General features: G+C 40.9%; 3 protein-coding genes and 1 long non-coding RNA gene across 5 annotated transcripts; 1 reads left to right on the forward strand and 3 right to left on the reverse strand.

The window, feature by feature from the left end:
• Positions 1 to 1417: 1417 nt before the first annotated feature.
• On the reverse strand, positions 1418 to 4037 carry LOC103415362 (pentatricopeptide repeat-containing protein At1g79080, chloroplastic-like). Its single transcript, XM_008353701.4, has one exon. The coding sequence runs from the start codon at positions 3545 to 3547 to the stop codon at positions 1844 to 1846; it is 1704 nt and encodes a 567-aa protein (XP_008351923.2). The 5' UTR covers positions 3548 to 4037; the 3' UTR covers positions 1418 to 1843.
• A 651-nt stretch (positions 4038 to 4688) lies between these two features.
• LOC103420037 (pentatricopeptide repeat-containing protein At1g20230-like) lies at positions 4689 to 5402 on the reverse strand. The gene has a single exon (XM_070821893.1). The coding sequence runs from the start codon at positions 5400 to 5402 to the stop codon at positions 4689 to 4691; it is 714 nt and encodes a 237-aa protein (XP_070677994.1).
• Positions 5403 to 11231: 5829 nt separating this feature from the next.
• Positions 11232 to 11852, forward strand: LOC139196222 (zinc finger protein GAI-ASSOCIATED FACTOR 1-like). Its single transcript, XM_070821894.1, has one exon. The coding sequence runs from the start codon at positions 11232 to 11234 to the stop codon at positions 11850 to 11852; it is 621 nt and encodes a 206-aa protein (XP_070677995.1).
• Positions 11853 to 18801: 6949 nt separating this feature from the next.
• LOC139195753 (uncharacterized) lies at positions 18802 to 21571 on the reverse strand. 2 transcript variants are annotated; one of them, XR_011580673.1, is made up of 3 exons: positions 21383 to 21571; positions 20255 to 21158; positions 18802 to 19727 (listed from the first exon to the last, which is right to left on the reverse strand). It is a non-coding gene; the product is annotated as an uncharacterized lncRNA (long non-coding RNA). The 2 variants fall into 2 exon arrangements; XR_011580674.1 differs by having other exon boundaries at positions 20676 to 21158; positions 21383 to 21567.
• Between the last annotated feature and the right edge of the window lie 3660 nt (positions 21572 to 25231).

Below are 25231 nucleotides of genomic sequence, written 5' to 3' on the forward strand. Positions count from 1 at the left end.
TGTATTATTTATCTTCTTCAACTATCAAAACCCTTCCGACCCTCTATTGTTGAACAAAACCCTAACCAATGAAACTACAAACATGTTGATTGAGAAAAATTATTTTTGACAAATGAAACACAAAATCAGTATTTCCGAAGCTTCACATGAGGTAAGACTTCATTTTTTTTTTGTTTTAGTGATTTTGACAACATCAATAATTATTTATTCTTGCTTTTGTTGCATTATTCAAGCTTCTATGTTCGTATTCATCTTTCAGGGATTACATGAAGAATTAAACACCTAAAATTACCATAAAAAATTAAAACAGACGATATGGGTTTTAATGGTGGAATTGAAAACAACCTATATATGCTTTAAATCTCAGGCGGCATCTTTTGTCAAAATTCTAGTCGGCATTTTTTATCCAAATTAAAAGCTTTATCAGATTTGAGAAATGTTGGGTGTATGGAAAATATGGGGTACATGTAGAAAATGTAAGGTGTATATTGAGAATGTGGAGTGTAAGGGTATTATGGGGAAGTATGTGGGGTGTATTAAGATAATTTTTAATTGAAAAAGCAAATCTGGGGTGCATTAAGATAATTTTTAATTGAAAAGGCAAATGTGGGGTGTATTAAGTATATAGTTCATCTATTTATTAGATGAGTGTTAAATGACGAAATGAATTCCGTGTTAGTTGATTTTTAGTAGATTTGACATTTAAATAGTGACTTAAAAAATTTACGGTTCAAACCATTATGTCCCATTACAAGATGAATAAGAGAGACGAAATGTAAATAAAAAATTTCAAACAAGAAAATTGCAAGCATTCTCTCTTTAAAATTTGAACACGTGACCTCTCCAAATAAACTAAAAACAAGATGCTATCAAATGATCTCTAGCATAATCTTATGGTTTGAATTTCAACAATTCACCGTGGATGTTTACTTTTGACACGTAAAACTTTGACACGTGTACAAATACATTATTTATTGTTTAAATGGCTTTTCACAGCAGAAATCGATGGCTTTCTTTATCCCGCATACGTTCTATTGACAAGGCCGCCAGGGATTTTTCCGAAATTGTAGATTTGTGAAAACCTAGTTCAGTTTGGTTGCTTACAAGTTGTAGATATCAGTTTAGAGGGAAGGGTTGAGGTTGGTCATGTATCTGATTGATCTGAGTTGATCTCAAAACTTAGGTCAAATTTGTCAAGAAGATCGACTGCTTGGGCGATATTGTGACATGGTTTTATACTTAATAGTCTGAATTATATGCTGGACAGACATGAACAGGGACTTGTTTGACACCTCCAGTGCAGCAGTGCTTACGTTCGTACGCCTCGTCTCCTAGGCCTTTGAAAACCCGATACCCTATCTTCAGAAAAAACATCATCATGCTTATTTACGAGGCAAAGAAATTAAACGAGTAAAAGTTTGAAACGGATCTCTGAGTTTTGTTCTTCAAGTGGTACCAACATGTAGTTTGAAACACATCTCAGAACAGCTGTTAGACTTAATTTACGGAACAAAACTGAAGAATGCAAGTTCTCTCCAGAGTTAAAGCCTCTCATAAAATAATTAGCTTCAAGTAAATAAAGTAAGAGTCTAGAGCAAAACTTCTTTGTCTTGAACTTGTTCAATGCTGCCCAGTTCCAAAGCCTGAATATATATGTCAATGGTCATAAGGAATGCATCTCCTATTGTTTCCTTTCTTCCCTCATCGATCGATCTACACCATACGATTGAACAGCCTGCCGGAATTGAGTTTCCAAAACTTCTTGGCCCTAGAGACGACTTGGCCATAATCTTGCTTGCTTTTCTCTCCTGTCACAGTATTTCCGTTTTGTTTTCCTTCGTTTCTATCCCGGTAAATCCTCAAAGTCGTACTGCATAACCAGTCTTTCCACTGTATTCGGACTCACTACATGTCTCAGGTGCAACTCTTTTAAGACTCTGGCTGCCAGTTCCAGTTCTCCTTCGTGCGCAATCCCTTCCACAAGAATGGTGTAGGTCATTTCGTTAGGCATACGCCCTTTCTCTATCATCATCTCAAAAACCTGGAAGGACAAGTCTGTTCTTCGAGACTTGCAGAAACCGAGTATAAGGGCATTGAAATTGTCCGTATCAGGCCTAAGGCTGTTTTCTTCCATTACCTTGAAAATCTCCATGGCCTCATCCAGCATACCCTCCAAACACAATCCTCTGATCAGAGATGAATACGTATAAGAATCTGGAGTGAAACCGTGCTTGGTCATTTCGTACAATATCTGAAACGCTGGAAACGTGTTCCCTTTCCGACATAAGCTTGTGATTACGTTTTTGTACAACTCGTAGCTGGAGCACTTTTGTTTATTGCAGAGGCTTTGAATGATAGAGAATGCCTCTGGCACCAAACCTTCCTCACATAGCACAGCAATGGCATTGAATGTTCCCTCATTAGGATTACACCGCCGATGAACCATTTGGTCTAGACACTTGACCGCACCATCCACTTTCCCCTCTTTGCAGAGATGAGCAATGATCGGATTGTAGCTGGCAGCAGTAGGCTTGAACCGACCTCTCTGCATTTCGTCCAAAACTTGAAGAGCATGTTCAGTTCTACCATGAAGTGCAAGTGAACCAATTAAGATGTTATACGTAACTATGGAAGGGGCTCGATCCTCTCCTTCCATCTCAGACAAAAGCACATTTGCCTCTTCCCACCTACCCTCGTGACACAAACTCCTTAGTACGATGTTATAGCTCACAACATTTGGATCGAACCCCATCGAAGGCAAACTCCTAAAGAGCCGAAATGCCTCATCAGTCCTACCTTCCTTGCACAAACCAGTTAACAAGACATTGTAACTGACCACATTAGGCTTTCCACCTTTAGCAATTATCTCCTGCAGGAGCTTCATGGCTTCATTGACCCCTCTTTCCTTATAAGCAGCTTCAAGTAAGAAAGAGTACGTATAAACATTCGGAACCAGACCCTTCTGTATCAGTCTATCCAAAAGCTGCAAGCTCTGATTCAAGTTTCCACGAACGCAAAGCCCTCTGACGAGCGAATTGTAGGTCACAGTATTCGTCGGATATCCGTACTCCTCCATCTTCTCTACCAGCTGCATTGCATACCCAATGTTCCCTCTTTTACACAAGTAATTCACCAAGAAAGTATAAGAAGCTGCATCAGGTATAATGCCGGAAACAACCATCATTTCGATGACTCTGACCGCCTTTCGCATCTTATTCGCTTTGCAGAGGTCATACAAGAGCTGAGTTGCCTGAGCCACATCAGGCTTCTGGTCCTTCCCCACCATAGACTCCAAATGCACAAAGGCATCAATGAGTCTGAGCTCCTTACTTCTTCTGTCATTCTTGGCATGCCTCCAGTTGGGCAAGGCGAAAACGGTGTCTTTCGGAGAAATCGTGATCTGGGAAGCCGCCAAAACTCTGGAAAATCCCTTGCTAAGGGAAAGGGGTTGGAGATTCCTGATGTGGGAGAAGAACCCACAAGTTTTTCTGGTGGTTTCTGGCAATGGGTGTGCAATTGGAGACACATAATTTACAAGAACCGCCATTGACAGAGCTAAAAATATGCTACAAAGTTTGAAACTTTCTGCCACAGATAACAAGAATCAAAATTCTGGGTTGGCTAAATTCTCATCAAATGAAGATAAACAAATGGATAACAGAGTGTTTTATCAGGATGAACACGGATAAGATGGACCGGATAATTTTAACACGAATCAATCAAAAAACGAGAGACGAACTAGAAACGGAGAGAGAGAGAGAGAGAGAGAGGAAAGAACCAACAGGCACACACTCGATATCTTCAGCCGCTGGGTTTTTTTCAGGAATGATTGGTTGGTCCATTTGCCATCCCACTGCTAAGTGCTAAACAAAATGAATTTCCGCTTTTCCATTTCTAATCTGGTAACTTGTAAAATCAGACCCCAAAATATAGATGGTAACTGGAAAAACAAATTAAAACGTCACAATAACGATAAACTCGTTAACGTTACTACTAATACTATCACTGTCCAGTGTGAGGACCACTACGACACTTTGTTATCCTGTGATATAGATACATAAAAATAATTAACCTGTGATATAGGTTGATTATAAAAATTAAAAATAAAATCTATAAATGGGGTTTAAAGCAGGAGGAAGAACAATAAATAACAAAAATTAAAAATAAAAAGAAATAATCAAAGAGATAATTAGGAAGAAATTTGATTTTTATAATAAATCTTATCATTGAATAGAGAATTATTGATAATTAAATAATTAAATTTAAGAAATTGGACTTATTTTAATAAATTGGACTATTCCTACTATTGGCTAAAAAAATTGGACTTATATCAAGTTTTCCCTATAATTATATAGTATGTTTAATTACATTATGTTGTATCATTGTCATTAGACGCTATAATAGTGGTTACTTATTTTACGAAGTTGCTCTCGAGCTTGATCAAGTGTGTGGTTTTAATGAATTTGTACTTCTAATTATAGCTATAAATGTGATTTGGGTGTACTTTCACAAATTTAGAAACTCTTGTTTTATTCAAGATTTAGAAATATAGTCTCTCCAAACTCCCTCGGACAATGTTTGAGGCCTCTCGAGCAATGCTCTAACCATCGCGAGACCCCTTGATATGTGCTCAAGGGCTTGAGTAAATACACTTAGCCACTTCAGTTCCAAGCATCTTGCCACATCATTCAATAACTTGGATACCGAAAATCACCAAAATTTCTACAAGAACAATCTCCATTTTTGAAATGGTGAAACCTCAAGGAATCTCTAACAATAATCTGCAAACCAACAATCTTGGCCATGAACTTGATGGCATTACGGCAGTCCCCAAGTATCCTTAAATTCTTAAATACCCGAATCGTCGATTCGCCATTCAAATTGAGTATCCCAAACGCAACAGCAATTTTCTCACTGTGGTTGCAAGGGATCCCCACTTTCTCCTCTCGATCCACATCTTGCAGAACAAAATCAGTGTTGGGGACATGCCCTGCCAATCTCATCTTCTCACCCATGTCAATCAGAAACTTGTATATCTCCGCGCTTCGCTCGTTACTCCTATCACCGGTAACAAAAGAGTAGACTCTATTCTTCAGCTGAACCCAAGAACAACCCGGTGTTTTTGTGATTCCTCCGTCTCTCATTAACTTCCTAGTTTCTGAAGCTTCTTCCCATCGCTTGGCGGTGACTAAAATGTTGGACAACAGCACATAGTTGCCACGGTTATCTGGTTCAATCTCGAAGAGCTTGTTAGCTGCAATTTTTGCTAAGTCTACATTTTTATGAACTCTGCACGCGCCAAGCAATGCTCCCCAAGCACCGGGAGTAGGTTCCATTGGCATTCTTTGTACGAACTGATATGCCTCTACTAGGCGACCAGCACGGCTAAGCACATCAACCATGCATGAGTAATGTGTAGACATCGAAATTTCAGTAAATAAATGTTGACCGATAAATCAAAGTTTCGACGCTCATGTATTACATAAATTTTACACGTAGCGTATGTCTAAACAAAAAATCGAAATAAGTTGGAAAAGTCATCAAATAGGACACGTGTCAACACCTGGCAGAAATGACTTATTTCATCTGGAATATTATATTCAAAATTAGGCCTTGGAAAATTCTATAAATAGAAGCCAATTTCATTCATTTGAAGGGACCAATTTTCATATAACACCTTGAAGCTCTGAAACTCTGAAACTCCGAAGCTCTCAAGCGTCCAGGTTCCCGAAGAATCAAGAAAGCCTTCTTCGTTCTTCGTTCATCGTTCTTCAAGATCAAGCCCCAACGGCCCTTGAAGAAAGCGTTCTTCGTTCATCGTTCTTCCAAGATCAAGCCCCGATGACCCTTGGATTAACAATCATCCACCTTCAAGATCAAGCCCCGACGGCCCTTGAAGAAAGCGTTCTTCGTTCATCGTTCTTCCAAGATCAAGCCCTGACGGCCCTAGGATCAACAATCATCCACCTTCAAGATCAAGCCCCGACGGCCCTTGAAGAAAACTTTCTTCGTTCATCGTTCTTCCAAGATCAAGCCCCGACAGCCTTTGGATCAACAATCATCCATCTTCAAGATCAAGCCCAAAAGCCCTTGAAGATCTGTTCATCACTGTTCTTCAAGATCAAGCCCAAAAGCCCTAGAAGATCCGTTCATCACCGTTATTCAAGATCAAGCCTCAACAGTCATTGAAGAAACGCTCATCCTCAAGATCAAGCCCCAACAGCTCCTTGAAGATTCGCTCAAATCCACTTTCAAGATCAAGCCCACGACCCTTGAAGAACGTTCATCCTTAGATCAAGCCCAACGGCCCTTTGGATCAATTGCACATCCACAAATACACACCTTACGGAGATCGAGTCAGAGGATCAAATTAGAGATTGTAACCCTAAAAAATCATCAAATACAAAATATTATTTTGTGCATGTTGTTCTTGTCTCTTTCGTTTCAGGAAAATTTCGTGTTTACAAATTTGGCACACCCAGTGGGACAATCTCTACCTCTCATCTCTTTCTCCGTTCAAGAAATTCAAACACACCTCAAATTCAATGGCATCAAGCAAGGGACAAGCCGTTCTCGCAACCACTGAGGGAACGATCCTAAGCATTTTTGCCGCAAACAGACAATCCATTGGCGCCACAACCGCTCCTCAACATGCCACTTCAAAATTGGTGCCGCTAAAAGAGCAAGGGAAGCATCAAAGGTGCGAGTCTGTCATCAACCTGACCTCGCTGGGGGCACCGAAGCATGCTGCTGAGGCACACAAGATGACATCCCAAAACAGCCAACGACATTCTTCGTCAGCATCCTGGATGTCTAAAGGAAAGTCACGTCTATTGGTTGCACAAGTCATGACCATCGACATTACCTCCATCGAAGAACAACTAGCTCAAATGAATGAAACGATCGCAAGGCTAACACGGATTGTTGAAGAAAAAGACTTGCAAATCGCTGCACTCGTCAACCGACTGGAGCCACAGAACGGTGAGAACCCCGACCCAGAGGATGATCCACTAAAGAGAGGAGATGGCGAAGAAGAGGAGCCTCAGGTGGAGAAAATCAATATAAAGCCGGAGCCAGACCAAGCAGCGGCACTCATGGGATCTATTTCTATCCAGCAGTTGCAAAAGATGATCGCCAGCACCGTCAAGGCACAGTACGAAGGGAGCTCAAATACCTCCGGGTTGTATTCAAAGCCTTATTCAAAGAAGATTGATGCCCTGAAGATGTCGAGGGGATATCAACCACCAAAGTTCATACAGTTTGATGGAAAAGGAAACCCAAAGCAGCACGTTGCACATTTCGTCGAAACTTGCAACAACGTGGGGACAGAGGGAGACTACCTCGCCAAGTAGTTTGTGCGCTCGCTGAAAGGAAACGCCTTTGAGTGGTACACGAACCTAGAGCCTGAGTCCATCAACAATTGGGAGCAATTGGAAAGAGAATTCCTTAACCACTTCTACAGCACCCGCCGCACTGTAAGCATGCTGGAGCTCACAAGTACGAAGCAATGGAAAGATGAGCCGGTCATTGACTACATCAACAGATGGCGCACTCTAAGATAGGCTCTTGGATACCTCTTCAATCGAGATGTGCGTCCAAGGTATGCAATGGGGTTTGCAATACATCCTTCAAGGCATCAAACCACGGACATTCGAAGAGCTAGCCACCCGCGCCCATGACATGGAGTTGAGCATCGCCCATCATGGGAAGAAGGAACCGATCGCCGACTACAAGAACGACAAAGTTCTTGAGACAAAGGTGGAGAAGGCTGCGTGGAAATCCACCAAGGAAGCAATGACGGTCAACACAGCTCCCGTCAAAATCCCTACACGAGGTAAGGCGATTCAAGCCGAAGCTTTTCGTGATTAAAAGATGCGTAGACGCACTTTGAAGGAGCTTGAGGAGAAGACTTATCCATTCCCCGACTCTGATGTGGTTGCCATGTTAGAAGACTTGCTGGAAAAGAAGGTGATCGGTTTGCCTGAATGCAGACAGCCAGAAGAGATGAATCCCACCGACAGTCCAAGGTACTGTAAATTCCACCTCTTCATCAGTCATCAAACGAAAAAATGCTTCGTACTGAAAGATCTCATCCTGAAGCTAGCACAACAAGGGAAAATTGAGCTTGACCTCGAAAACACGGTTGCGGCACACACTACTACTATCGTGTTTGGATCACTCGATCATGTGCCTCTCCGAAGCACGCATGACCATTCCCGTCAATGTTCAAGTCACACAGCACTTCCTACACAACCATCATCGGGGGCAAGCAACCAAGATGCATCTACCAGTAATAAGGAAAGGTGGACATCGGCGACCTACAAAAAAACAAGGAAGCCAAGACCACAAGCCACAAGGCCAAAAGAGGAGCCTAAACCCGTCCCTCGAACTTTAGTCTTCTACAGGCTGAATCATTCAAAACCTAGAATTTCGGCACTTGATTGCATCAGTGGTCGAGACCGAACTTCCGTCTTCAAAAGGCTTAAGACGCCAACACCGCAAAGATCTGTCTTTGAAAGGTTATCAAAACCCAAGAAACAAAGCGGCACAACTAGATCTCCCCCGCAACAGTCGGCTGCGGACAAACTTGAAGAAACTAAAAAGCCTTCTAGAAACAGGAAGACAACGCCAAAGGGAGAAAAGCTCGACAGTCTAGCAGGAAAAGACGATGTTTAAAGCTTGATTCCTTCAAGGATGAAGCGCCAAGCAACTTTGGAAGTCGATACAAAAGGACCACTTAAGGTAAGGAGGCGCACCATCATCTACACCGGCCAATCTTCACGCCAACAAACCTAAGAAGACCGCACTGAAGAAGAGGCCCAAGAAGACAAAGAAGACGAAATCCCGGAAGAATACGTCACTTCCGGCTCCGTCAACTTAAAATCTTCACCTCAATCGCTTGAGGCATGCTCTAAAACCATGCCAGTCAAGCCAAGCGAAGTTGAAAGATGGATTCATGTCACTTCGAAGAAACTGCACAAGAAGCATATGTCTTCTCCACAAGTGCACCAATCAGAAAAGGGGCAAAACAGCTTTCGCCAACCTCCAGAACAATGTGAAAGTGTTGGAGATAATGAAACTTTGACACAAAGATCATCCATCCCCATCACGATGTGTGACATCTTCCTAGAAGACTTCTTCAACTACTCAGTCAAGGCTTCTTGCTATGAAGATTGCGAGGAATAACTCTCCCGGATCGCTTGACGAACCACAAATGCTCCTTGTTCGCACGAGCCTAAACTGTACGAACCAAAGCTCCTTGTCCGCACGAGCCTAAACTGTAGGACACGAGGCTCCTCGCCTACACGAGTCTAAACTGCATGGCACAACGCTCCTGGTCAGCATGAGCATAAAATGCGACATCAACGCTCCTAATCCGCATGAGCATAAAAGGCGATACCAACACTCCTTGTTCGCACGAGCCTAAACTGCACAAACCAAAACTCCTGGCCCACAAAAGCATAAACTGTGTACGGCAAAATCATCATCAAAATCACTGTTAAATTCATCACTCATTTGAACTACGTTATGACTTGATCTCTTATTTGGAAGAGTACATAGGCAACTTGAAACTTCAAAAGTTCAAGTACAGTCACATCATCATAAAAAACACAAACACTTTGAAGAATAAAAAGCAAATTCAAAATATGAATACTTTATTTCTTTAAAGGAATGATTTGGTTACAAAGCCGTATTACAAAGGTGGGCATTACGTCAACGTCACCACCGAGGAAAGTTGTGACCAAAAGGCACTACATAGCATAAACTCGCTGCAGTCTTTTGCACAACCCCACAAGGTAAAGGTGACACACTGGAACAAGCTCCAAGCAGCAGCGGCAAAGAGCCTATGGCAAGCAGCAAGGTCAATATGCACGGCAACGTCCCCCACCGAGGAAAGTTATGACCAAAAGGCACTACACAACATAAACTCGCTGCAGTCTTTTGCACAACCCCACAAGGTAAAGGTGACGCACTGGAACAAGCTCCAAGCAGCAGCGGCAAAGAGCCTATGGCAAGCAGCAAGGTCAATGTGCACGGCAACATCCCCCACCGAGGAAAGTTATGACCAAAAGGCACTACACAGCATAAACTCGCTGCAGTCTTTTGCACAACCCCACAAGGTAAAGGTGACACACTGGAACAAGCTCCAAGCAGCAGCGGCAAAGAGCCTATGGCAAGCAGCAAGGTCAATATGCACGGCAACGTCCCCCACCGAGGAAAGTTGTGACCAAAAAGGCATTACACAATATAAACTCGCTGCAGTCTTTTGCACAACCCCACAAGGTAAAGGTGACGCACTGGAACAAGCTCCAAGCAGCAGCGGCAAAGAGCCCATGGCAAGCAGCAAGGTCAATGTGCACGGCAACGTCCCCCACTGAGGAAAGTTGTGACCAAAAGGCACTACACATCATAAACTCGCTGCAGTCTTTTGCACAACCTCACAAGGTAAAGGTGACGCACTGGAACAAGCTCCAAGCAGCAGCGGCAAAGAGCCCATGGCAAGCAGCGAGGTCAATATACACAGCAATGTCCCCCATCGAGGAAAGTTGTAACCAAAATGGCACTACATAACATAAACTTGTTGTAGCCTTTTGCACAACCCCACTTGGCAAAGGTGACATACTGGAACAAGCTCCAAGCAGCATCGGAAAAGAGGGCAGCTATAAGACGGTTTTTCAAAGCACGCTACAGTAGCAAAGAAACCAAAATGCCACGCAATCGCACTACGCAACCTCGCAGCAATTACGCAAGCAGTTTCTTACACCGCACGTCGACGTCACCACCAAGGGAAAACTGTGACCAAAAGGCATTACACAGCGAAGCCCCACTGCAGTCTCTTGCATAGCACCACACGGTAGCGCACCACCGAGGGAAAACTGTGATCAAAAGGCACTACACAGCGAAACCCCGTTGCAGTCTCTTGCACAAACCCTAGGCAGCAGAAAGCACAAATATGCCCACATCTTGCTCACTCCAAATACCACGTCTCTGAAAGCTTCATGAGGGTTCCAACATCATGCTCTGCCTTCTCCAAAATTAAAGATTCCTTGCATCACATCAAATAAAAAAAATACATATGTTTTATGTATTTAATAAAAAAAATAAAAAAAAAGAATACATACGTTATTACTTGTTTACAAAAAGAAAAAAGAAAAAAAAAGAGATTTCTTTTACATACATATACATACAAATATATATATACATATATATATATATATATGTATGTATGTATGTATATCCATCAGCAGCAAGCCTCTCAAAAGGAGGCCATCCAGGCCCAAGTGGCAGCCTCCAAGCCCAATCCGTCATCTTCCCCGCCTACACAAAGTCCAGTGAGAGAGTTGCCAGAAAATCCCACGCAAGTTGTGGAAGCAGTGCCGGCTGTGGTGGGTAGAAAGGGGAATTGTAGCAGCAGCAGCAGCAGCAACAGCTCAAGCAGCAATGGCAGTACAAGCAGTGGTGTGTTTGCAAGTTTATTCGCTTCCTCAACAACATCGGCAAGCTTGCAACCTCCTCAACCGCCTGCATTTACTGACTTAATTCGAGCCATGGGGCATCCAGATCAATCAACCAACCTAGCTCCATCTTCTTCAATGGAGCCCATTTCTCTTGGCCTCTCAACCAGCCATGGATCCTCAATTTTCGAGTCTGCAGGACAGGAGCGTAGGCAATATGCGCCTCCATCACAACCATCTATGTCTGCGACAGCACTGCTTCAGAAAGCTGCTCAAATGGGCGTAGCAGCAACCAATGCATCGTTGCTTCGTGGGTTTAGCATTATGTCATCTTCAACGTCTTCCACGCAAGAAGAGAGAGAGAAAGAGCGAGCATGGGCGAGATCCAGGCCATGAGGGACCTGAGAGAATGGCTGCTGACGCTTTGTTCAACACTTTGCCAGCTGCCTTTGTTCAACGTTTTGCTTCTTCCTTATTGGGTTTCCTTCTGATTTCTACAATGGATGCCGACGAATCTGACGACTTGAGCAGAGAAGAAGAGGCGTCCGATACTAAGAGCATGGAAGAAGGCGAGATGGCACAGCAACAAAAACCACGGCTTTCGCCGGAAATACGTCAGATCCCGCACGAGCTTCCCCACCGATGATACGACCAATATTGCATACATTTTAATGCCCTTTAGTTTAGATTTTTGTTATGTTTTTGAGTGAATTTAGTTTGTTTCATTTAGTTTTATGTTTTTCTTAGATTTGAAGAGTGAAGATGAAGAAAGAAGAAAAAATGAGCACTTTGGCGATTGAAGTGAGTTATGTGCCCTGGAAGCAGAAGCTGTTTGTGCAGATCAGCCAACTTGACGGAATAAACTGTACTTCCTCAGAATGAACCAGCTGTTGAGCTTTATACCATTGGAAAGATATGGATGTTAGCTTTCAGAGGAATTTTACGGACTGTGATTTCGAGTTTCCTAGACGATGTTATGAAAGTTTTTGTACAAGACGTCGGTCAGCCAAGTCTACGCGGAAATTGCAAAGTCTGTTGGGTTTTTCAAGTCATAATTCAGTCGAAGCCCAAAGCCCAAGATAGAAAACGTTGGAGATGATTTTAGTCCTATTTCAAATGGGTCTGGAGTAATTTACTTGGGAAACTTACCTGCCACATCATCAATTATCCAATACAAATGAGGAAAAGATTGAAAAAGACCTAAGGATGCTAGGATTTTGACGAATCGATAAGGGAGAGATTGTAGGAAGCAAAGAGGGGTTCTTTTGGGGGGGATTCTCTGCGTGTTTTTGGAAGAGCAGCAGCCGCCTTTCATCGATCCTAAGTTCTTCATGTTTTTAAGATTGTTAATTATGTTTTCATATTCTATGAGTAACTAAACTCTTTTTCTAGGGTTAGGATGATGCCCTAGCATGGATGTTTATGGTTTTTAATGTTATTCATTGGGTTTCTAGATTCTTTTAGATGAATGTTTAATCACTGTTTGAATTGTTACTCTTTGTATGGGTTCTTTGATTGATCACCTTAGGGCTTTGCATCTAGTAAGATTGGAAGATGAATTTGAGGCTGAACTAGCAATATAATTCAATTAGCTTCTTGTGGTTAAGTGTGGTAAATTACATTGTTGCTTGACAAAGAATAATGGTTTGCTTGGTTCCCTTGTTTTCTAGAGCGTACAGAGTCCTATTTGTTAAATTTATGCCTTAACCAGGATAGATTGCATGTTAGGATATACGACCTCTGCTTGAACTAGGAGAGAATCATTCACTTAAGGAAAACTATGATCTAATGTGCCTGACAAGGACGTAGATACGGGAATTATCATCTAAAGAATCGAAAGATCCGTTGAATGCATTGAAACCTAAATTAGATTGCTTGTGGTTGATTCCGAATCCCTAGACTTTTCATCACTTGCCTTAAAACACAACATTTTCTTCTCTTTAATTTCAGTTTTTACTTAAGGTTCTGTTTTTGTTCGTTTATAAAATCATCACAACAAATTCTTCACATCCTTGATTGATTTTATTAATTAAGATCGAGTCTAGTCCGTTGTTTGAATTTATAGTTTTGTGTTTGTGTGTTATTAATATTATTAGATTTGGTTTAGTTTATCGAATTGGAGATTGAATTAGAATCCTCGTGGGAACGATACTTGGACTTGCAAAACGCTATATTACGACTACTTTGTGCACTTGCAAGTTTACACCAACCGACCCCCAGGCGTTGGGCCATATTAGACTTGACGGATTCGAGCAAATAGGCGTTGGGCCATATTAGACACAGAACCTGCACACTGCACACTAAGAGCCAGAGAATCCTTAACAGCCAACTCATCAGACCGTTTGGAAAGTAGTTTGTTATCTTTGAGAGTGACAAGGTTCCGGGCCACCACCGCAGCGGTCATATCATTCTTCATCATCGAATCCCCAACGGTAAGAGGACCAGTAGGGGATATGAAGGATGGGCGCCATATGTTGTCTGGAGAAGGCGGGACTGCCTCTTCACCAAGGTTCAAATAAAAAACAACGGTCGGAGGGTCCAGACATTTTCAAAGGTGTTGAAGAAAGAAGAGGTCAGACAAATCAAGATCTTAGAAGTGCAAGAAGGGAGTTTCTACAAGCGAAAATTCAAGTGTGCTTTGAAACGAACTGCATGCCTCTATAAAAATCAGTACTCGACGGGATTTCAGAGATAGAAGAGGCGAGCTCAGAATTCAAAGAGGCCAATTCAAAAATCGAAGAGGCAAGCTCAGAAATCAGAGAAGCATCTTGCTTTTCCAGACGCGTCAGCACCCGTCACACACAAACTCAGCTTTGCGGAAATCACGGGCAATTTGTCGAAACGCCGATCCCAGATATCGAAGAGACGCCAGTCTTTTTCAGCCTCGTCAACACCTGTCACATGCACACTCAGCTAGGCGGAAATTACGGACAATTTGTCGAAGATTTCTGATAAAAAAGAAAGCACGTGAAGCCATACTGATCAATCACGCATTGGTTGCCGACACGAGTGAAAGAATAGTACCTCTACAGGTACTAAAGAATTTCCTATAACTATCCACCTTCACCCTCCATAGCAAGGTAGACATACATAACCTTTCTTCATCTCGGAGAACCTTTCTTCATCTCCGAGAACCTTTCTTCATCTCCAAGAATGCCTTCCCAACGAAGCCTCTCGAGTCACTCAGTGTTTCTTATTCCTTGGGGTACCTCTGCAAACAAATGACCTAAAGCAAAAGTATCTTATATCACCAGGGTAGAAAGCAAGAGTATCTCATATCATGCTTTCTCCCCGTCCTTTCCTTTGTCCTTGTTCTTACCTGCAAAGACAAGGATAAAGAAAACAATATGTCGGAACCTCCACTCAAACTCAGGTAAGGAATCGACTACCTGGAACCTTTGCCTGGTTGCTTACATGGTATTACTCTCGAGTACTCGTCTTTCACTGCTGCTGTACTTCCAAAGAAGCTGCCACATCTGCCTGGAGAACAGATAAGGCAAGTGAAAATGATACCTTGCAGCATGTGGAGACAACGTGCAGAAGAAACAAGCAGAGAAGAATGCGGTCTGCACAGTCAACTCAGCAGAAGGAGTCCGAGTTGAGGAACTCAAGAAGCTACCACATCTGCTTGAAGAAACAAGCAGAGAAGAATGCAGCCTGCACAGTCAACTCAGCAGAATGAGTCTGAACTGAGGAACTCGAGAAGATGCCACATTCTGCCAGAAGAATAAATAAGGCAAGGGAAAATGATACATTGAAGCATGTGGAGACAAGCGAAAAACAAAGCACGTGCCGATTCATCCGCTACTTCTTAAAAAATCAAAAGTATCTCATATCATCAGGGTTGCAATCACTATGGGTGGAGGACTCGTTTTGACCCTCAAATTCTTGGGTCGACTTACTAGGCGTTGTGGGCTGCACGTGCCGATTCACCACCCTTGAATCAAATCCTTAAAAATCAAGTCACCAACTGGAAGAAGAGCCCATCAATCTTGAAGATCATACCGTTGACCAAACTGCTCAGGTGTGAATTAGAAAGATTGAACAAAGCAACAAGTCATCACCTTCCCCTCATGCCTGCTTGCCATGTGTTTGAGTCAACCTTCAAGAATCAAGCTTCAACGGCCCTTGAAGAAGCTTCCAGCCAAATTCAAAATCAAGCCTCGATGGCCTTGGAAGAAATCACAAGTTCGATTCAAGATCAAGTGTCCACCACCCTTGAATCAAATCCAGTTCAAGAATAAGCTGTGGAAAGTCAACAAGCGCAAAAAACAAATACGTACCAATTCATTCACTACCAAAGCCAAAGATCATCTACCACATGAAGCTCCTTGTGGTCCAATTTCAACCTTCAAGATCAAGCCTCGACGGCTCTTGAAGAAATCTCAAGCCCAATTCAAGATCAAGCCTCAACGGCCCTTGAAGAAATCTCCAACCCAATTCAAGATCAAGCCTTGATGGCCCTTGGATCGACATCTACAGTAAGGGACTTCAAAACGCATCTCCTACATGTGACAAGCACATGTATACGACACGCCTTGAAGTGGGGGCATTTGTAGACATCGAAATTTCAGTAAATAAATGTTGACCGATAAATCAAAGTTTCGACGCTCATGTATTACATAAATTTTACACGTAGCGTATGTCTAAACAAAAAATCGAAATAAGTTGGAAAAGTCATCAAATAGGACACGTGTCAACACCTGGCAGAAATGACTTATTTCATCTGGAATATTATATTCAAAATTAGGCCTCGGAAAATTCTATAAATAGAAGCCAATTTCATTCATTTGGAGGGACCAATTTTCATATTACACCTTGAAGCTCTGAAGCTCTGAAACTCCGAAGCTCTCAAGCGTCCAAGTTCCCGAAGAATCAAGAAAGCCTTCTTCGTTCTTCGTTCATCGTTCTTCAAGATCAAGCCCCAACGGCCCTTGAAGAAAGCGTTCTTCGTTCATCGTTCTTCCAAGATTAAGCCCCGACGGCCATTGGATCAACAATCATCCACCTTCAAGATCAAGCCCCGACGGCCCTTGAAGAAAGCGTTCTTCGTTCATTGTTCTTCCAAGATCAAACCCCGATGGCCCTTGGATCAACAATCATCCATCTTCAAGATCAAGCCCAAAAGCCCTTGAAGATCTGTTCATCACTGTTCTTCAAGATCAAGCCCAAAAGCCCTTGAAGATCCGTTCATCACCGTTATTCAAGATCAAGCCTCAACAGCCCTTGAAGAAACGCTCATCCTCAAGATCAAGCCCCAACGGCTCCTTGAAGATCCGCTCAAATCCACTTTCAAGATCAAGCCCACGGCCCTTGAAGAACGTTCATCCTTAGATCAAGCCCAACGACCCTTTGGATCAATCGCACATCCACAAACACACACCTTACGAAGATCGAATTAGAGGATCAAATTAGAGATTGTAACCCTAAAAAATCATCAAATACAAAATATTATTTTGTGCACGTTGTTCTTGTCTCTTTTGTTTCAGGAAAATTTCGTGTTTACATAATGATCTGCATTGGGTTCTATTGAGTGATCCCTCCTCATTGAATCAAAAACCATGATGCCTTCACCAACCAGCCGAGAATGGCTACAACCGCTCAAAACACCAGTGAAAGTAACAGAATTAGGCTTCACCCCAGAGTCTAACATTTTTCTGAATGGTAACAAGGCTTCTTCTCCATTCCCATACATCGAGTTTGCAATGATCATCGTATTCCATGCAACTGTATCCCTTCTTGGCATCATATCAAAGACCCTCTGAGAAAGTTCCAACTCACCACATTTCGCGTGCATGAAAACCAAAGCTGTTGTGGTAGCCAAGTCCTCCATTAAACAATTCCTAAAGATGTAACTGTGCACCTCTTTGCCTGCCCTCAAGCTTACCAAATCTTCGCAAGCTGGTAACAAACTAGTAATTGTGATCTGATTGGGCTTAATTCCTGATTCTTGCATTTGTCCGAGCATTTTCAGCGCCTGTTCCGTCTGCCCATTATTCAAGTACCCACCAATAACAGCATTCCATGAAGCACCATCCAACTAAACAACTTACCTTCTCATCCTATAAAATAAAGTTACACCCCTTTCGCAATCTCTGTTCGAAAAATACACAGTTAGAAGTACATTCCAGGACACGACATCTCGTTTAGACATCATATCAAATACCAACTGAGCTTGTTTAATGCTCAGACAACTAGCATAGATATTTATGTGTCTGTATTATTTATTTGGTCATAAGTAAAAGTTTGTATTCGTTATTTATGACAACTAATAAAGCTAATAAACATATATTATATATGTTTGACATTTACTTGTGACGCGTAAGAGTTTGACATGTGTACACATATATTATTTATTTATTTTCTGAAATACAGACACATTTTTTTCATTCAATTACAAACACATTTAATGAATAAACTTGGTACAAAAAGTTGGTTCCCTTCACCCAATGATTTGATTTTTTCGCTAATACTTGCCATCATATTTGAGGTAGGTTTTATTAGCTAATGCTTGAATTCCATATAAGATTTGACATGCTTGATGGGTATTTTGTTTCTTTTGAAGATGAAAGTTTTGCTTCTGTTTGTCTATTTTAAAATTCAACAACTAAAAATTTAACGGTCATGCGATATTATGAGCCAATTCATTCTATAATTTCCGCTAACTGATAACAAGTGAATTATTGTTTCATGACAGCTGGGAGAGAGGCATTTGTCATATGAATTTCTTTGGCTATCCACCATTGGACAAGTGATCACTGTTATTATCAGCTGTCAACTTTGTTGGGTCTGAATTGTCAATAGAGCATAACTTTCTCTCCAAACCAAAGTTGGGTCAATTAAGAAACCCAAGTACTTTAATTTATTTGATTTTTCTTTGGGCAAACCGTCCATCTTCTCTGCATAATTTTTGTATTAATTTCTTTGGACAAAGTGTACAATCTCAGAACAACCATGCAATCATGCAAAGCCTTGCGAAGCTTTTTTATGTGCTTGCTCTTCTTATTCTCCCTTCTAAGAATCGCAGCTGCAACTGCACTGGGCACAATCACTCCGAGTCGATATATAAGAGATGGCGAAACTCTGGTTTCAGTAGGTAGAAGCTATGAACTGGGATTCTTCAGCCCTGGTAAATCGAAAAGCCGGTACTTGGGAATATATGGTACACTGTTTCTACTGATGCAGTTGTGTGGGTAGCCAACAGAGAAACACCACTTGGTGATTCTTTGGGACTTCTGAAGCTCACCGAGCAAGGAGTTCTGGTCCTTCTCAATAGCTCAAACAGCATTGTGTGGTCATCGAATTCTTCAAGAATCGCAGGGAATCCGGTGTCGCAACTCTTGGATTCTGGAAATCTTGTGGTGCAAGATGGGAACGAAACTAACCCGAATAACTTCTTGTGGCAGAGTTTTGATTATCCTTGTGACACATTCCTACCGGAAATGAAGATTTGTGGGGACTTGGTTACCGGTTTAGATAGGTATCTCTCGTCATGGAAGAGCACAGAAGATCCTACTCAAGGAGAATTTTTGGCACGAATGGATTATCATGGCTTACCACAAGTTCTTCTTATGAAAGGAGCTAAGATACAGGAGAGAACAGGGTCAAGGAATGGCCTTTATTTGACAGGACAAGGATATGGTGTCAGAGAACCAAATCCAGTATCTGGGACTAATTTGTGTTGAACAAGGACAAGGTCTATTTTGAGTACAGCCTCCGAAACATGTCAGTGTTCTCGAGAATTGTATTGAACCCCTTCGGGGTCTCCGAGCAGTTCACATGGGTGTACCAAAAACACAGTTGGGAACTTCCCGCTACACTCCTAGCAGATCGGTGTGAAACCTATGCCTTTTGTGGTCCATTTTCTAGTTGCAGTATCAATAATAACTCTCCGATATGTGCATGCTTGAAGGGATTTGTACCAAAATCTTCAAAAGATTGGAATTTGGGATATTGGTCTGATGGATGTGTTCGAAGGACTCCGTTGGCCTGCAGCGATGGAGATGGCTTCATAAAGTACAGTGGGATGAAATTGCCAGACACATCAACCTCGTGGTTTGATAAAAGCACGAGCCTTAAGGAATGCAAGGGATTATGTTTGGGAAACTGCTCATGTACTGCGTGTGCAAATCTGGACATCAGGGAGGGAAGAAGTGGCTGCGCGCTTTGGTTTGATAACCTCACTGACATAAGAGAATTCACTCCCGGCGGTGGTCAAGACCTCTATATACGGGTGGCAGCTTCAGAACGAGGTACATCTTCGACCTTTCTCTGCAGTATGCAAAGTAGGGTTTAAATAAGTGAAGTGTTAAAATCACAGTTACTGCAACACTACGAGATCACACGAAAAGTTTGTTTTAATACAGATATTTCAGATCACGCTAAGAAAAAGAGCAATTTCAACAAGAGACAGCTACTAGCAATTCTACTCAGCTCTGCAGTTTTTCTCATGGGATTGCTAGTTGGAATGATTTTGTGTATACGGAAGAAGAAACTCAGAAATGAAGGTAACTATTTTTGGACACATTAAAAATGCATTAGATAAGGTAGTTAGTATTTAACTAGTGATGGTGCCCGCACGATGCTGCGGGTTTTTAAACCATATAAAACATATCAAAAGTTCCATGTATATATACGATATGCAATATTTATGCATGTGATTCATGTCTTCTTAACCATTAACAGAACAAATTGAAAATATGAAAGTCAAAAACTACACTTAAGTATAAATATACATGCGGTCTGCAAACTCGTTTCTAAGTTCTACAACTGCCACTTATTCCAAAACAACTACTTACTCGTCATCTCCCTTCATAATCCCGTTCGTTGTCTTTTTAGATTTTGGCAGCTAAACATGCTCATTTTAATATTCTCTGCATCCACATCATGAGGAACTTTTTGTACCTGAAGTTGCTGTTGGTATTCACAAGAGTTTTACTAACTCAATACCAAAATATGTGGGTGATAAGTTTACAAACTCTATCACACCTCTCACTTTGCACTCTCAATAAAATTGGACAAACGAAAAGGAAAGAAGTAACAAGCTTGGTGATAACAAACACTATGAAATATTAGAAGAGTTTACAACTCTTAAAGCTTACAAGCTGAAAATGAGAATGGGAATTGGATTGATGTTCTAAAACCTAGCAAGAAAGCCTATTTATACAAAACAGAAATTGATAAACAATACAACAACATGCAATGAATGATGGTGTTTACCATCTTTACACCCTTTCAAACACAGGCAGCAACTTTAGATAGTTGGCACACACATGCATTGCATTATTCCAGGTTGGAATCACAACCTTTCGGCTAGCACACAGCAGCTCACATTAGGGCTGGGTTCGGTTTGAAACGATTCGGTTTTTTGCTAAAACCGAAACCGAACCGAAATTTTGGTTCGGTCCGATTTTTTTTCGGTTCGATTTTTTTCGGTTTTGATTTTTTTCGGTTCGGTTTCGGTTTTTTTTCGGTTTTTTCATGATTTTTTTTTAATATCTGGAGCTTGAAGCACATTTTTTTTCCTCATTCGGCTGCAAATTTACCCTTTCTCTCCACACTCCGCAGATCCGGAGCCCTCTCAAGCATAGATGAAGGTGGTCGCTGCATCGTTGTTGGCTGTATTGGGCAGCAAGACCACCACAGCTGGCGGAGGTGGTGCTGTTGCAGTTGCTGCAACTGGTTGTGGTGGTGGTGCTGCCGCTGAGGCAAAGAAAGAGGATAAGCAAATAATGATATCAGGGGAGAAAAAAAGAAAGGGAAAGAAATGGGTGAGACTCTCACAACACAAAAATCAAACAAATCTACAATACAAAACAAAACAACAACCCATAAATTTACACCAAAATTTCAGATTCCCTCCATGGAATTTACTCTAAAAAAACCCATAAATCGACAAAATAAATAAGAGAGATTGAAGATCTTACCCTGGAGTGAGAAGATCGAGAAACGGAGAGAGAAGAATGGAGAAGAATGGAGAAATTGGAGGCATGGACAAGGAGGGAGTCTGGAGGCGCAGGGACGAGAGAGAGAGAAGAGGGGAATGAAAAAAGAAAAGGTATGGCTGCTACTACTAGTGGCTAGGGTTTTGTTGATTTCTAATTGCACAAATGGCTATAGATTTATATCTTTATAAATAGTTTAGTTATACAACTATAACAAAACAAAACCAGTTGCCATGTTGGTTTTGTTGAAACCTTTCAACTGGAGCGCACGGGTTCAAACCCACATGCCTCCAGGACTTTAGAGATTTTTTTAATTTTTATAATTAAAATATTATAAAAAAATAATTAAATATATATTCGGTTCGGTTTGGTTTTTTTCGGTCTCGGTTCGGTTTGGTTCTCGATTTTTTTAGGTTTTCAGTTTTTTGAACCCACCCCTAGCTCACATCTCTACTGTCTTTCAACACACTTTCAGCTAGCACATGGATGAAACTTTAGTCTTTGTAGTTGCAGCAAGTGTGAATACAACCTGTAAAGAAACTAATGATAAGCTCATATTTATATATATTTTACATAAAATTCACTTGTCTTTTCTTAGTTAGTTCCTTATATTTTTGAGCTATTTACTATGTTTTTGTGTTTTGTGTGATTTATCAAGCAAAGAAAAGAAAAGTAGCACAAGTGAATTATTAAGTAACAAATTCGTCAAAACTGCCTGTGCAGATTATCTGACTTTGGAAGCATATTACAAACAGCTCAGAATGAATGAGAGAATGAGCCTTATATGCGTGGAAAGCTACAGATGTCTATTTTCTGGAGCAATTTATGGATTGTTAATCTCATTTTTCTAGAAGAAGTTATGGGCATTGTAACACTGAAAGGTCAGAAAAGGGCTAAGCAGATTTGGCTAATAAAAAGAGAAAGGCAACTCATGGGCAAAGGAAACACACACACATGGGCAGAAAATGGGTGGATTGTTGGCTGAAATAATGAAGAACATGTGTCTGCAAATGCAAAGGAAAAAAACACACACATAGGCAAAGGAAACACACACACATGGGTAGGAATTGTGTGTGTTTTGTGGTTGAAATGATGAAGCATGTGTGTGTAAATGTAAAGGAAAACATGGCAGAAAATGTGTGTGTTTGGTGGTTGAAATGATGAAGCATGTGTGTGTAAATGTAAAGGGGAAACATGACAACACACACCCACACAAGCTGCACATGCAAAGGAAATGGAGTGGTCATCTCTCAAGCCTATAAATACCACCTCCCATATTCATCAACAAAACAGATTTTCTCCTTGCTTTGGCCGAAACTTCCCACCACCATTCTCTCTAATTTCAGCCAAAAACCACCCCTAGCCACACCACCCATCAATCCTAAACCTTTCCATACCATTCCCCATCCATTCTACACCATAAAAACCACCCAAAACCGTCCAAAACCTCTAGTGCCGCTGCTTGCAAGGAAGGAAAGAGAAGGAACATCTTGTGCCGTGCCTATGCCCAAGCCTTGGGAGTGTTGGAGCGTTTCTAGGTGTTTTCTATCTTTGTTTTTAATGTCTAAATTTATGCATCTTTGCTTTGTAAGTATGAGGAACTAAACCCCTCTTAGTTAGGGGGTGATTCGAAACTATGTTCATGCTTGCAATATGATTTGATTACATCCAGTTGTGATTCATAAGTTGTGAATTCAATTTACTTATCCGTTCGTATAAAAACTGATTTGTGTATGTTGGTTGAGAGTGTACGCTTAATTTTCATGCATGAATTTGACGCTAGAATATAAGGGAGTTTCACCTAATCGTTATGAACTTATATTCACAAGTAGTGAAGGTTGCTAGTCACAATCACGTTAAGTAAATTCTTGGCATAAGTTTCATGCAAATCATAGTAACGAGTGCCTCGTCAATGCTTATGTTTTTCATAGAACTTAATGATTCTTGCTTGTATCTCTATTATGCAATTCATGTAGGGAACTTGTAGGGAATGTTTTGGGTTGTCGTATGCAATCATCCAACCTAATAACTTGTGGAAAAACTGAGGGTTAATTAGTGCAATTCACGGTTAATTTGGGGCGTTGAGTATTCATAGTTTATCGAAAAGCAATTGGAAATCATTTTGTATGCAAGTGTGACATGTGTGGAGAAGAACCTCTGAGCTAGCTTCTCATCCATTCAATTTGATCAATCTCGTTTTAAAACCTATTTTGTTTTACAAAGTTCTTGTTTTGTTTTCAAATTCGTCTAAAATCAATCCCCCTTTATTTTGTTGAGTCATATTAGTTAGAAATCAATTTAGTTTGTGTTTTTAAGTGTCTTGAGTCAAGTTATAACATATTTTCGTTCAAATTCTTCCTTAGTGTTCAAAACTGCCCAGATTGTGTTTTTAAGGCAGTTTTGAGTGTTTAGGTGCTGTTTTGAGTCTTTGGGTTTCATCTCTCACCTCTTGCCGTGCCCATCCTTCACCCAAATCCATATTTTCTGACCCCTAAACCCCCCTAGCCGTGCCATACACCCATCCTAGACACTTTTCCACCATTCTACCTCATCCAAAACCATCCCAAACCATCTCCATACCTTGTGTCGCAGCAAGAAGGAAGAAGGAGTGCCCTTGATTGTGCTTGCTAGTCTATTGCAGATTGCTGGAACTTTTAGGTGTAATCTTTCTTATGTTTTCAATGTTTCAATTCAATAAACCTTGTGTTGTGAGTATGAGGAACTAAACCCCCTTAGTTGGGGGGGGGTGATTCGAGACCATGTACATGCTTGCAATATGATTTGATTACATTCAGTTGTTATTTCATAAATTGTGGATTCAATTCGTTCATCTACTTGATTGATAACTTATTTGTGTATGTTGATTGAGAGTGCACGCTTAGTTTTCATGCATGAATATGATGCTAGATTATGAGGGAGTTTCACCTAATAGTTACAATCTTATAATCACAAGTAGTGAAGGTCGCTTGAAAACGATCGCGTTGAATGAATTCTTGGCACGAGTTTCATGCTCATCATAGTAACGAATGCCTCGTCAACACTTATAGTTCTCATTGTGCTTAATGATTCTTGATTGTATCTTTATTGTGCTCATCACGTAAGGAACCTTTGAGGAATGCTTTGAATTGTTGTATGCGCTTTCCCATCCAATTCATTAACTTAAGGAGAACTTGAAGGTTAATTTAAGCGTATCTAATTAACTTGGGGTGTTGAGTTTCATAATTTATTGGAAGAACAACTAAAAATCGTTTTGTTTGCAAGTGTGTCATGTGTGGAGAAGAACCTCCTAACTAGCCTTTTATCCATCCTTTTCATCCGAAACGTTTTACAATCTGTTTTGTTTTAAAGTTTCTGTTTTGTTTTCAATTTTCGTCCAAAACAAATCCCCCTTTATTTTGAAGTCTTAGATTAGTTAGAAAGTGTTTTGATTTGTGTTTTTAAGTGTTTTGAGTCAAGTTATAACATATATTCGTCCAAATTTGTGTTAGTACTCAAAACTGCCCAGATTGTGCTTCTAAGGCAGTTTTGAGTGTTTATTTGCTGTTTTGGTTCCTTTGCTTTGTTTTGGTGTTTTAACTTTTAATTTTACATTCTTTGAGTCTAGTTTAGTGTTTTAAACTTTGTTTTTACATTATTGAGTAGTTTTCAAGAGTTTAGCAATCCCTCCTAATCCCCGGTTTAGAACGATCCCTACTTACATCTTTACTACAATTTGACAAAAGAGGGTTTAATTTGTGTGTTTAGTTATTTTATGCATCAATTTGATCAATCTCGTTTTAAAACCTATTTTGTTTTACAAAGTTCTTGTTTTGTTTTCAAATTCGTCTAAAA

The sequence above is a fragment of the Malus domestica genome, chromosome 05 (genome assembly GCF_042453785.1).
Source record: "Malus domestica chromosome 05, GDT2T_hap1".
Lineage (NCBI taxonomy): Eukaryota > Viridiplantae > Streptophyta > Magnoliopsida > Rosales > Rosaceae > Malus > Malus domestica.

Excerpts from the sequence above, each read along its gene's own strand:
- LOC103415362 (XM_008353701.4), bottom strand. The coding sequence starts at position 3,547 with ATGGCGGTTCTTGTAAATTATGTGTCTCCAATTGCACACCCATTGCCA.
- LOC103420037 (XM_070821893.1), bottom strand. The coding sequence starts at position 5,402 with ATGGTTGATGTGCTTAGCCGTGCTGGTCGCCTAGTAGAGGCATATCAG.
- LOC139196222 (XM_070821894.1), top strand. The coding sequence starts at position 11,232 with ATGTATATCCATCAGCAGCAAGCCTCTCAAAAGGAGGCCATCCAGGCC.